The 13,598-nt window shown below is 42.3% G+C and overlaps 1 protein-coding gene across 4 annotated transcripts in view; it reads left to right on the top strand.

Moving 5' to 3' along the window:
- Window positions 1-13,598, top strand: part of usp54b (ubiquitin specific peptidase 54b) — a 50,678-nt gene that overhangs the window by 30,400 nt on the left and 6,680 nt on the right. For all 4 annotated transcript variants that reach the window (XR_002275333.1, XM_020605097.1, XM_020605100.1 and 1 more), the window contains 10 exons: window positions 1,025-1,130; window positions 3,790-3,936; window positions 5,461-5,610; window positions 6,171-6,363; window positions 6,582-6,764; window positions 7,101-7,314; window positions 8,106-8,483; window positions 8,743-8,870; window positions 8,968-9,126; window positions 12,170-12,317. Coding sequence is in view for 3 of the 4 variants with exons in the window: in XM_020605097.1 (XP_020460753.1) it covers window positions 1,025-1,130; window positions 3,790-3,936; window positions 5,461-5,610; window positions 6,171-6,363; window positions 6,582-6,764; window positions 7,101-7,314; window positions 8,106-8,483; window positions 8,743-8,870; window positions 8,968-9,126; window positions 12,170-12,317 (1,806 nt within the window). In the remaining variant the exon portion in view is untranslated. The remainder of the gene's footprint in view (window positions 1-1,024; window positions 1,131-3,789; window positions 3,937-5,460; window positions 5,611-6,170; window positions 6,364-6,581; window positions 6,765-7,100; window positions 7,315-8,105; window positions 8,484-8,742; window positions 8,871-8,967; window positions 9,127-12,169; window positions 12,318-13,598) is intronic.

Genomic DNA, 13,598 nt, shown 5'->3' with positions numbered 1-13,598 from the left:
ACCACGGACCTCCTCTACCCGGCTCCTTCTCCACCACGCAGGTCGATGCACAGTCTCCTACTAACTGTATGTACAAACTCTGTTCTTCCTCAGTACTTTCCACCACGACCAGCCCAGGAGTGAGTCCCAGCATCCGCAGCCCGGTCTTCTCCTCATCATTCAGCCACTGACTGTATTCACTTCTGCAGCTTGACACCCGGTCCCACTTCTACCTGATTATTAATTTCCTTGTTATATTTCACTGTAATTAAACTTAGCACTGCTTGCACTGAAGTCAGCCACCTGGGTCCGTCATATTTTTGTGACTCGCTCACCCCTGTGTTCGAGCCGATCTAACAAAGACATAAGATCTGCCTGTTGTTGGTAAACAAGCTAATGTTATTTTAGTTGGCTAGTATGTAACCAGGTGCGGATGTTCAATGTGAAGTAAACCAGAGCTCGGTACATCAGTGCATATGATCATTTGGACTAAAACACTATTTATCAGTGTATTACATGAAAAAAATGAATGCCATATATAATGCATAATACATGACACGTAGCAGTCTGTTAACACTGGACTATTCATTCTCAATTTAATGAATAGCCTGTAACATATTTGATTCTCTTGTCACACAGTGCAATTATTGTTAGTTTAATGCATTTTTAATAAACTGGTGAACCTGAGATAGGAAGGGAACGTGTGGAGGACTGTCTGTGCAGGGAGACAGGTGTGGGACCTCCAGCCATCCACTGCACAATACAGTTTTGATATAATTGGAGCATTGATTTGTTATGTGGCCTTATGAGTTACAAAAAAGGAAGAAAAAGAATGATTGTGTTTTTCTTTAAGTTAATTATTAATTTGTTAATAGATATTTTTGTTGTGAAAATTTAAATTTGACAAATCAAGCTTAACAAATTTAAAGGATCGGAGGAAGATTTATAGTGGCCACAAGTCACAATGGGCATAAACAGGTCTCATTCGAGGAAGCATTCATTAACTGAGTGTGTGATTTTGTTTTTGCTGTGTCCAATGCTGCAGTAACCAGGCTGTGAGGATGCTGGAGTGCAGAGAAAAGCCCACACCGGACATGTTTGGAGAGCTGCTCCGCAACGCCAGCAACATGGGAGACCTGCGCAACTGCCCTGTGAGAGTACACACACTGAACAAATACGCATTCACACAACACATAGATATACATTTCAATTTGCACATAGTACACTTGATACTGTTAACTTTGGTGCAGTAAAAGTACACACACACACACACACACACAATGTATAAAACCTAAACAAATATAAACATTTCCCCTTTCCTGGCCAATTTGCTATGTAACCGGTTTGGTAGTTTCATCACATTTCTGTTTTTCCCTTCGTACATGGTGGGTTTGAGTTACATAATCATGAGCCCATTTGCATTTTCTTCCTATTTTTCCTTTCCACTTTCTATTACCGGAAACATTTTTCGAGTTGTCCTCAACGACCTCCTTTACAGTAACACATTGTGATCATCATGTTCTTGCAGCAGAAAAAGAACATTTGGGTGTGCAGGGAAAAATCAGTTTCAACCAAAATGCTCCTTTTAAAAAACTTGGGGCTCTTTTGGGTGAAAATGATAAAATGACTAACTGTAAATACAGAGAATGCAGCATCGAAGAAACATTACAATGAGAGAGGAAAAATGGACAAGAGAGAAGTGTAGGCATAAGGAGGTAGACAGAGGGATGTGTATAAAACCTACAGAAGTAGGTTTGTGTGTTGTGTTGCCACACATAAAGCGCTGCTGCTGAATAGATACAGCTTGGCCCCGCTCATCTGCTCCTCTCTGCCAAAGTGGCCGCTCAAAGAGCCTCCTATTTGGGCTCAGGCAAGCAGCTGCCCCTCTCTTCACACAGCACCACCACCTCCACTGCTGCAACCACAGTAATACACACCAGTTTGTTCTCTGTCCAACCGCTGCACAGTCCTGTGGGAGTCACACAACCTGTCTCTGTTTATCTTCCATCATTTGCAGTGCTGATCTTTTGTTAATAGCACCTTGGGCTTTGCTCAAACATAGTGATGGTATTTAGATGGAAGTGAGGCTGCTGGAAGATGCTGTAGGTGCCAGAGTGAAGATAGAAGAGTGGGTGGATTTTTGCTTGGTGCCAAAGAGTTGACACAAGAAACTGGAATTGTGGTTATACAGTTTTTGATTGTTTGAAATGTCTGTGAGGCAGATGATTTCAAATCTTTCAGGTGCTCTGTGTATAGTACAAGTACAATAGTATTACCATGTACCAAAATGTACTTAATATATCAAAGACATTGGAGTATTTTTGCTGCATTAATGATAAATTAGCCTTTTAACATTGTAGGTTTTTGAGAATTAGTCGATTTGAACTACTTTATATAATTCTGGGCAGTTTAGTTTGCAACAGTGCATCATATTTTCTAAACTGTCTGTATTTATAATATACAAAATATTTTATAAATAAATGTAAAAAAATAAAAATTTGAGTATTTCCCTCTCAAATCTAAAGTAGTAAGTACAAGTATCTCAAAATTGTACACACATTTATGTATTTATTACTTTTATAACCTGCGACTCATTTGACTAAACTTGAAACATGTAAAAGGAGATTTGCAACCTGAACAACCTAATTTTCCCACATTTCACTAATACATTTTGTGGCCATCATTCAGGTCAACTCGGTAGTCAAAGCTAGCTTCTTTCAGCTGAGATTGTTAGCAAAGGTTAAGCACACACTTTCATTCAGTGATTTTGAAAGGCAGTCAACTACTATAGTGCTCTTTGTGTTGGGATCTCAAATATGAGCTGTGACAAAGCATAAGCACAAACATTTTCCTAAAGTTGTTTCATTTTGCTCTGACAGATGCCAAGATCAGCATTCTGCAAACCCACAGTATCCTCTGACCAGCAGCACTATTACAGTATACCTATAATTCACACTCTCTCTCTTGGAAAGGTCTGCATCACCACAGCAGGAAGAAAGAAAGAAATCTTTGCATATGAAGTTCAGAGATGAGACTGCACCGATCAATGTTGTATTGTATGTTGTATTGTTGTATTGTATCTGTTAGTATATTCACTTGATAAATGATGTTGTCAGTGGCTGTTCTCAGCAGTGAGACAGCACAGAGAACTAACTGAGGCTATGTGTCTTGTCAACATGTCCTAAGCTAACATATAGTCTGTGCCTCAGTGCTGGGCTGTTTGGCTGCTGCTCCACGGCTTGTGTTTGCATCCTTTCTGAGAACTGAGAAGCAGACCCTGGCAAAATACCTTCCTGCCATCTCGAGTGCCAGTGCAGGACAGCCCGCCACCCACAAAGGGAGAGTTCTCTATGTGTTTGTGCATATGTGTGTGTGAGTGTTGTGGTTGGCAAAGTGTCTGGTTGCCACGGTGTTCTCGGGCTGTTTCCGAGCCCTGTCTGCCAGCGCCGCGTATGCTTCTGTGTGTGTGTGCGTCAGCTCTGCAGTGGGTCATGACTCAAAGGAAGGACTCAGAACACACGGTTCTGAACTCAACAGAAGGCCCAAGGGACAAATACAGCTCAGCACAGGGCCCCTTCCGCTGTCATTCTTTTTTACAGTCCTTTCCTCAGCTCTTGTCTCTTGCTTTTCCCCTCTGGCCCTCGTTCTCCTACTCTTCACCTTATCAGTGTGTGTGGCTGTATGCTAGCACATGTTCATCACTGCCAAATAAAGGGGTGGTTTGCGCCACTGCCACACTCGCATCCCATAACACAGGATGAATAAACTTGTTCATCACACTCTTATTTTTTTTACTTCCCTCCATCACAGAGTAATTGTGGGGAAGTTTTACGGATCCGCCGTGTGCTTATGAACTCACCGGAGATTGTGTCCATCGGGCTGGTGTGGGATTCAGACCACTCTGACCTGGCGGAGGATGTCATACACAGCCTGGGGACCTGCCTGCGTCTGGGAGATGTAAGAGGATCACAGACAGACTAATTTCATACACATTATGTGCTCATAATAACACATTAACATATATTATGCATGCCTTCCTGAGCAGCCAAGCACGCACACCCAAAATGACGATACTCTAAATTTGTTAGTGAAAAGAGCTACAGTATTTGCACAGTGTTTACCAATGAGTCATAGCTGTTAGTAAATGTAAGATGAATGTCACTGATTAATGTCACCACGTTTGTTGTTCTAAGTGCCTGCTCTCTCACTGCCTCTCCAGTCGGCTTTAGATTTGTGGTTTCAATAAAAGAAATGATTTCCAGAGGATGAGTTCTAATGATTTTGGCGGTCCCTTTTCCTTAGCACTGCCATCAGTTAAGTTTTATGAGAAAGCAGTAAAAAATTCTTAAAAGTGCTAGCCTGATAACCAGAATGACCATTTCATACACACACACACACGTGTTCGACCCCTGATTCTTTGTGTCATGACTCAGTAATGCTGATGCATTTTCATGCGACTGCAACATCTCCAGATGCATTCTGACGTGATTTCTATGAATAATATTTCAATGAATATGAATGTGTTCAAGTGACTCAAGTTCTCTTCTCTGTTTTCTTTCCTCTGCCTGCTGCTGTTTCTTGTTTTCTTTGTGTTTGTGAGGTGAAGCTAGTTGTTAGCTATTGAATCAGAAGCATAATATATTGAATTCTCTGCTTTTGTGTAGTTATAGATTCAGAAAAAAGTGAATCCATCTGCCTCCTTTATCCCACTTTTTCTCTTTGTTACTGTTTCTCTTTCTAATGGCCTTACCCTCCATGCAGTAGATTACTGTTGTGTTGAAACAATTAATGACAATTTAAATCGACCAAATCTTCAGTGTCACTCATTTATCAAACCAAAATGCTGAACATCATCTAAAATGTGAGGATTTGCTTTTTCTTTGTTTTATACTGTATTATTGTTAATTGAGCATATTTGAGTGTTGGACTTTAGACTCTGGGAACTTGCTATGGGCTATTTTTGGACATTTACATTAAGGAGTAATTGACTAAAAATAATCAGTAATGAAAGTAATTGTTTGTTTCAGGTCTAAATTATTTGTGATGTACTGTATTGAATTGTATGGGTCTTTTAGCAGCATGTAAAGACAGGAAAATACAGTAAAACGAGATTATACAGAAGGTTATGTTAACATTTTAACCAACAGTTTCGGCTCTTATATCCCAGTGATCTGTGTATAAAATGTGCAGCAGCTAACTTGACTGAGACATCAGTGTCAGATCTAATCATTGTTTCTGCATGAAAAGCAGCAGCACTGTGCAGTGTGTGCAGTATACAAAGTGAAGAGTTTGAGAAAATGCAGTTTGTGAAGGATTACTGCATTCAGCCTATACTGTATACTAGGTGAGCAAAAACATACATGCAGCCACATTAACCCCTGTCTCTTTCTCCCCTCCTACCGCACACCTCTCCCTGCATCTCTCCCTCCCTCCTGGTCTCCTCCTCCCCCCCTCCCTCTTGCCTACTCTCTCTCCCTGTAGTTGTTCTACCGTGTGACAGAGGAGCGGGCTCGCCAGGCGGAGCTCTACTTGGTGGGCATGGTGTGCTACTACGGCAAGCATTACTCCACCTTCTTCTTCCAGACCAAGATACGCAAGTGGATGTACTTCGACGACGCCCACGTCAAAGAGGTGAGACACAGTTTGGAGTCTGCATGCTGCAACACAGGGAGGATGTACTGTACAGTATCAGCTGCATCTCTAGTATGACAGTAACTACACTGTATAAGGGCTGTACGTTCAGTTCAGGCTTAAGTTCGGTTATACCTGTCTTTGATTAAATCTTAGCACAGGCTTCAGTGCTAAAACTGGGCATGTGTTTTAATACTATATGACAGCATGAGTGATCTTCCATAGGGGTGAAGAATATTTTGCAGTGAATGAATCGAGGGGAACTGGGTTTGTTTTTTGTGTCAGTGTGATATAAAGTGCATCTATAGGTCTTTGACAGTCACAGTCAGTCACAGTGCAGACTGTTAGATTATTGAGCTAATAAAAAAGGGCACATGGCAGCACAGTGTGTGTTTGACCTTCTGCATTTGGTGGAATGTGCTTAATGTTGTATCTTAGTACAATCTTAGTATATCTTATGTTCTTTTTGTGTTTGTGTGTGTGTGTATGGGGGGTGTATTTGTGTATATATACACATACATATATATTTATATTTATGTGTTGCCTTGCTGCACGTCCAGATCGGCCCTAAGTGGAAGGACGTGGTGTCCCGCTGTATCAAAGGCCACTATCAGCCCCTACTGCTGCTCTACGCTGACCCCCGTGGGACACCAGTGGTACTGCAAGACAACCCCAACCCCTGTACCAACTCCAACCCTCAGCTGGAGCTCCAGCACTGCAGCAGCAAGGCCGGTTACGACAGTGAAGACTCCGGTACAGCAAAGATGACACGCTCTGCTACAATCAGATTGCTTTGTGTTTACTGTCCAGGGGGCATGTGAGGTTAAAGCTTTAAATCTCTAACCTTCACTCCTATAATCCAACTTCTGCTTTTGTTTGCTGCAATACTTATTTACCTGCCTTTTACTGTAAACATATAGAGCTGCAGGATTAACTAAAAAGTCTCCTCCCTTTCTCTTGTTCTCTACCAGGTCGGGAGCCATCCATATCTAGCGATACTCGTACTGACTCTTCAACGGACAGCTCGAGCCATCGCACGTCTCGCTGTCGATCGCTCCACCAGTCCACAGGCAGTCACCTCTCCAGCGAATCCCAGACCACAGTGCTCTGTAATTACGACATCGGCACACCGCCACTCGGGGCTGACGCTGCAGGTAACACTGCAAAACCAGAACCAAAGTTATCTGTACTCTCAGAACAGAATCAACTTCAGTCAACACATCTTGACAGCAACAAACGACTACAAATCTACCAGTGACTGCTGTTTTCAGGGAGTTAGAGAACGTGATAAACTGTGGTACTTGTAAAAATGAAGCGAATTCTTTGCTACAATGTTTCATCACTGCACGCTCTTCAGGTTATGTGCCTCATTAGTGGTTATTCTCATATTTACTTGCTCTGCTGCCTACATAATTGCCACCTGTGGGATAAATAAAAATGTTATTGGATTTATTTTTTCTTTCTCTTTCTGCCTCTTCTCCCATGTTCAGAGTCAGCAGTGGAGGGGCCTCGCCGCCCTCCCTCTCCTCCGCTGCAGGAGTACAAGGAGACTGCTGTCTTTCTCCTCTCCTCCCGTCGGCCACTCACCTCCTCCTCCTCTCGTCCCCTGTCCTCCTCCTCTTCATCAGGAGTTGGGGGCTGTGAGGGAGGGGCTGGGGGTCCCCACTGGGAAGATGAAAGCACCAGTAGTGAGAGCAAGTCCAGGTACTGCACCGCTGACACACATCAGCTCTAGACATCCTGTCTTTCAATTCACATTAAAACTATGTAAACATGCACATTATCTGACTGTTAAAACTGAACGATAATTCCTATTGTAGTGGGCTGAGGTTTGAGATAGTTTATGAATAGTTTCGCAGTGTAGCCCAGTGGTTTCCACTTTGTGGTTGGGCCTCCCAAACACCGCTTGTTTATAAGGGTCAAAAACAAAAAAAAAAAAGCCCTGGTGTAACGCTTGTATTTTATTAGCATAAATGTTTCTTTCATTGTAAAATATGAAGGGTAACTATTAACTGTCAGATTATTGTTGTATATTAGAAAGGACGATAAGGCTTAAAATGGACATACTCAAGTAAACTTCAAAATCGTATTTAGGTTCAGTATTCACCAGAGGTGGAAATCTCTGGTATTTGTCATGCTGCCATTTATAAATTAATATCAAGTTAAATTAAAAACACTGCATTTTTGCTGGTACTTTACAACACTGTCTTTTGTAATAGTGTAGCTGACTAAGGGTGTGACTAACATTTGTTGCTGCAGTGAATAGTTGAAAGCTTTCTGTGAGTGCCCTTACTGAAAAGTGTAGTTAAGTAGTTTTGTAGGTCATGTACTTTTACTTTATGTGTACCCTCTAAAATGAGTTATTCTTCTTTCCTTTAAGAAGATTTTTCTTAGAGAAATGTTTGCACCTTTTGAGTACATTTCAATTGCCAGTGAACCTTTATCTGTTTATATAAATAACATTTTGCATAACATCTTACTCCCTTACTCTCCAGTTCTTCTGGAGGCCGCTACAGGCCAACCTGGAGGCCCAGGAGGGAGGCCCTGAACATTGACAGCATCTTCACTCGGCAGAGAGGCTCCCCTCCTGCCTACAACGCCCCACCCAGTCACTTTCACCCTCCGGAGCCCCACGACACTGTCCCCTTGGTGGGAACCGCTCCACCCACAAAGCCAGGATTACAACAGGTAGTGGGGAGGGAGATCGGGGAGTTGGAGGCGGGGTTTGTGCAGCCCAGGTCTCTGGATAGTGGGCGAACGATGGGTCCCCCTGCCCCTCCACCTCTGAGAGGGGTGGAACACCAGCCACGTCTGATTCAGAGGATGGAGAGTGGGTACGAGAGCAGTGAGAGGAACAGCAGCAGCCCTGACAGGTAGGAAACTCACAAGTAATACTTTCTCTTCCTTTCTCTTTGTGGTTCACTGGCTTTCCCTCTCTTGGTTCCTTTGTCATGCTTGATTTTCTTCTGTTCAGTTTAACTTTATGAACAGCAACAATAAACGGTCCAGTGGTGGTCCATAACAACAGACCAATCAATGAACACGTTGGTCTGTCTGTACTGTTTGCCTTCTCAGCATTTTCCCCTTTTGTCTATTTTTCTTGACCTCTTTGTTTGTTGCTTCTCTGTACAGGGAGGTGGGGCAACAGAAACGGGTGCTGATGTCAGGTCCTTCATGGCGTTCGGTGCCAAAGTCAAAGAGCAGTGGTGCAATCTTGCAGGAGCAGCCCTCACCCAGCTGGGTTGGCGGCACCAACACAGGTGTGTAGTTGTAATTGTATTTGCATTTATCTCCAGTAACCTGTGTTTAATTTGACTGATTCACACATTAATGTTCATCTCCTATTTGTGTGTGTAGGCTCGGGGCGCAGTGAGCTGGATGAGCTACAGGAGGAGGTGACTAGGAGAGCCCGTCAGCAGGAGCAGCTGAAGCGGAGAGAGGCGGAGCGGGAGGCAGCCATGGGATTCAACCCCAAACCCAGCAAATTCATGGACCTGGACCAGCTCCAACACCAGGGTATGAAGGGAAACAAATTGAAGAGGAAGACAGAAAGAAAAGAGGTTGGGGAATTTAGATGAAAAGGAGAGAAAAGCAGAGATTAAAGGGTCAGTTCAGCAAAATTCAAACACATTTCTTCATTTGCCTCTAGTGGCATCTTGCCATGCAGGCAGTTTAGCTTTTATTTGACATTCATCTCTGAGATTTCTGTCTCCATTTCTCAGTCCAAACCACACTATCTGCATAGCTAGATATCAGAATCACTAGGTGAGAAAGTGTGTATTTTATAAATTGTGTGAACTGATCCTTTAAGAAAAAGGTCAAAGGACAAATGCATTTAAAGTTGCACAGATCAACTTTGTACTTTGAAACCCAATCTCAGTTTTCACTTAAAAAACTAAACTCAGGGTAAATCTGTAGTGTCATTTTGTCATCCAGGCTAATATAGTGTATTTTTATGTATTTACCTTGTGCAGCTCTAAGGACATATCACCTGTTGTCTTGTTTAGCAGTCACAGTGACCGGTATCTCTGTGCTTCTGTCTGACCTCATCATTGTCCTCCTTCCCATCTGTTCATCTGTCTCTCTCATCAGTACTTTTTTATTTGTCTCTTAGTTCAGTGTAGGTTGGTTACCTCTCATACTTTATAGATTGGGTGTTTGTGTTTCATGAGTATTTTACTATACTTCAGAATACATCTGTCAGGTACAGATGAATGGGGAAATCTGTGATTCCCTTTAAAAATCAGTCCTAGTTCAGAGTTCTGATGCCCTGCCCAGACCCTGAGGGGAATCGCAATGTGTGTGTTTATTAACTCACCAAAAGACTCTGTGTGTGTGTGTGTGTGTGTGTGTGTGTGTGTGTTTTGTTTTTTCTTGAAAGTTTGTGTGCTTGTGTTGCTCTGGTTCCATGTTTATTCATTTACATACATAAAAGGCTATATACCTACTATGCACAGTATGTTTGTGTGTGCATGTGAGATTGTGTATTCTTAACAGATGACTTGAGACAGAATTAGTGTGGCACAGCGGCACGCTTGTTAGCACTGTCGCCTCACAGCAAGAAGGTTCTGGGTTCGAGCCCAGGGCTTTTCTGTGTGGAGTTAGTGTGTGCTCCCTGTGCCTGTGTGGGTTCTCTCCGGGTGCTCCGGCTTCCGCCCACAGTCCAAAAACATGTAGCTTTGGTTGATTGGTGATTCTAAATTGCTTCCCTCCTAGGGGCAATTTATAATTAGGTTTAGATAAGGTTAGGGTAAGGGGCTAGGGAATGCATTATCGCAAATGAATGTCCTCACAACTATAGAAAGGCAAACGTGTGCATGTGAGACAGAACCATGTAGGAACTGCAAGTGTGCAGGTTTCCCCCCCAGCTCAGCACTAACTAAATGAAAATCAGGGATTATGATGTTGTGTCCTGTCTGTCCTACTGTGTGTGTTTCACTGTGTTCAGCGTCATGTACCTGGCACACACACGCACACATTCCCCTGAGAGTACACTCAACCTTGATAAAGTGAAAGGACAACTTGCGAATGAGCAGATGGCCTCACTATCAGTACAATTATGTAACAGAATTTGGGTTCCCACATCCGAATCTGTGGTTTCAGGTGGACTCCAGGCAATCTGCCTCAGTGTTTTAGAGGACGTTACTGCCAAAAACCAACAACAGAGCCGCCATCAACCCTCCTTTATTCTATCTCCATCAATCAAAAGTGTGTAAGCTCAAGCCAAGATGGGTGATGCTGCTCTTTTGATGTCCTCCTATGCATCTTTTGTACAACAAACCAACTAACACCATTCAGGATGCATTCACAAGGCTGCGCACTAAAGTTATGTCTGAAAACAAATCTTTTGTCTTTTTTCCCCATCTGCTGTTTGTAGTTGAATGAATGTAGCCTCAACTTTGCTCCTGACTATGCTAATCTTGACTTTTTGCCTTAATAATTACAGTACAAGTCTTTACAGATTGATGCATTTATGGTAGAGTTGCAAAGTGGGAAGAAATGCAGGGTCTAGAAGTATTTTTCTCCAATATAAGGTCATAATCTTACTTCTAATGATATCTGAAGTGTTTATCAATATAACAATATACCTTTTGTAGCAACAATGGCTGCTGTTCAGCAAGTGGATATAATAAGATACCGTAACAGTAGAGAACAGTAATGTCTGTTGTGCAGTTTATGATTAAAAGTTTTACTTTGTAAAAAAATTAATGTGGTCTTCTTCTTGCAGCAGGTACATAATTTAGTTTTAAAAATGATTGTCAATTTATTTCATCTTTGTTTCTGAGACATTATCCTTCATCCATCACCTTGGTATGGTAGATGGCACAAGATGCTAGAGGAGCCAAGGGCCTTAGCAGCTGTGACTAAAGAGCAAATTAGAGCTGCAGCAAATTTTGAATTCTCTTTTGTTGTAAATGGGGACAAAATATCCCACCAGAGCTGCTTAATTTATCTAAACTTGACCCAGAATCTCAACACAATCTTAATGTTTTATCAGGTTACTACAAAGTACAATTTTTAACTGTAGCTCACTGTTAGTGATGAGCTCAACTGAATTTTAAGCTCTGTGACTGCAAGTTTCTTAGTAAGACTGTAGTCTCTTTCTGCGTTCTTATGAACACATGCTTTTACCTTTGACTTTAAATCAAAGGGGAAAAGGACTTTTAACAAAGTTGGTAATCATGTATGATTTAACCAGTTGTCTAGTTGTCAGTCCCCTAAAATTGCCAATGCAGAAAATAAAGACAAAAAACAAAAAAAATCCTCCCACTTTGCAATTCTGTGCAGTTCATGACTTAGAGTAAAGGAGTGTAATGCACACTGGCCCCTTCATAACCACTCCTTCTGCTCTGCTTCTCTTCTCTTGTACTCCCTTTGTCCCATCTGTTCTATCATCCTCATATTTTGCCTCCTTCTTAATGTTTAACTTTATGTTGTCTTACTCCTCATATTCTTTGTTTCCTTTTCTCTTCTGTTCTCTCAATCTTTCTTCCTCTGCCACTCTGTCATTATATCTGCCTCTTCTCCTTTTTATCTCCTGCTCTGTTAACATCCTCAGCTGTGCTCAGACCCCTGCATGAGGCTAACGCTCATAGCGGATTGGCTGTAGCTGCGTGCAATAGGAGCACTGGGGGCCCAATCAAACGCAGGCAAGAACAGGAAACGGAGCGGGAGACAGGAAGCACCTGCCCACAGGGGCCACGCAGGTATCACCACAGTCCCCCCTGACATGTGTTCACAGCGGTGCCTGTCTCAAAACCACCTCATTCCCCCCTCCCTTACTTCATGTGTGTCTTCAGTTGAAACTGTCCTCAGACTCACCTCAGGACCCCTCCGAGTGTCCTCTGGATGCTGGCTGTCTAAAAACACCAATGCCCTCGTGTGTGTGTGACTTCAGCTCTGGCTGCCCAAATTCCCAGAACCACAGTTTTTGTAACCCCTAGCACTGCACTCTCACATCCTGCTGTATGGTGTATGCGTGTCTGAATGTGTGTTCTCAAACACAAACAGGACTATATAAAGTGACTTCTTATCCTATTTGTGTGTTTGTTGCAGTGCAGTATATATACCCTGCTTTGTGTGTTGCCATCAAGAACAAAAAAAAGAAAGAGCTGCATTCTGATTTTCTGTGCTTCACTGCTTTCGTTCATTGTTGCTCTGCTCAGTGGACTGTAATTGTGTGTTTCCCAGGCTTCCCTCTGCTCTTTGTGTGCTGCTGATCTGTCCTTGTGTGTACTGTAAAGCTGCAGTCTGTCGCTGTGTTTGTGGTCTGTGTGCTGCCATACGATTGCAGTCACACATCTCTTGCTGTGGTTTGTTTTTTTACACTTTACTGCTGTTTGTGTGTTGCAGCAAGTCACTCTGTTTCCCGTTTGATGTGTTAGTTCTTTTATGAGAGGAAGGTAAAGTGAGTTTCAGCAGTGGGGTGAGCAAATGTCGTATTAAAAAAAGAGTGAGGCAGTGCATCCAGAATCTGAGATAAAGTACATAAAGCATGAACTGTAGAAGTAAATAATAACTAGAATTGCAAGTATAACATGAAAACAAACGCTTACTGAACTAGAATGAATTAACTGATTCATGGATTGTAAGAAAATTACAGTACTATGGCAGCTATTTTGATTTTCAGTTAATCCTAAACTTTCCAAGTTCCAGCTTCTTAGTTTAGCGTATTTATATTTTCAGGGTTTTTCGAAGATGTGACGGGCATTTTTCACTATTTTCTGGCATTTAATGCTCCAAACGATTCTTCAAACAAATAATATTGAAAAGATAATATAGAAGTCAAAGGCCTGATTGCAGAGGACTGGTCTTCTGTTGTTCTTAGCATCGAGCTGCTAACTGCAAACAAAGACCTCTGTTGAAACTCAGAATCATATGGACTAACAAGTTAGAAATACAGCCAGGAGCCAGCCCCACACATGCTTTAAAGGTGGTCATTAAAATCTTTAATGTTCTCTAAAACCTTCTCCTATTGGAACTTGTAA

This window comes from Monopterus albus, unplaced genomic scaffold (assembly GCF_001952655.1).
Source record: "Monopterus albus unplaced genomic scaffold, M_albus_1.0 scaffold69.1, whole genome shotgun sequence".
In the NCBI taxonomy this organism is placed as follows: domain Eukaryota; kingdom Metazoa; phylum Chordata; class Actinopteri; order Synbranchiformes; family Synbranchidae; genus Monopterus; species Monopterus albus.
The sequence above is the reverse complement of the archived record's forward strand: the minus strand, read 5'-3'. Positions and strand labels throughout refer to the sequence as shown.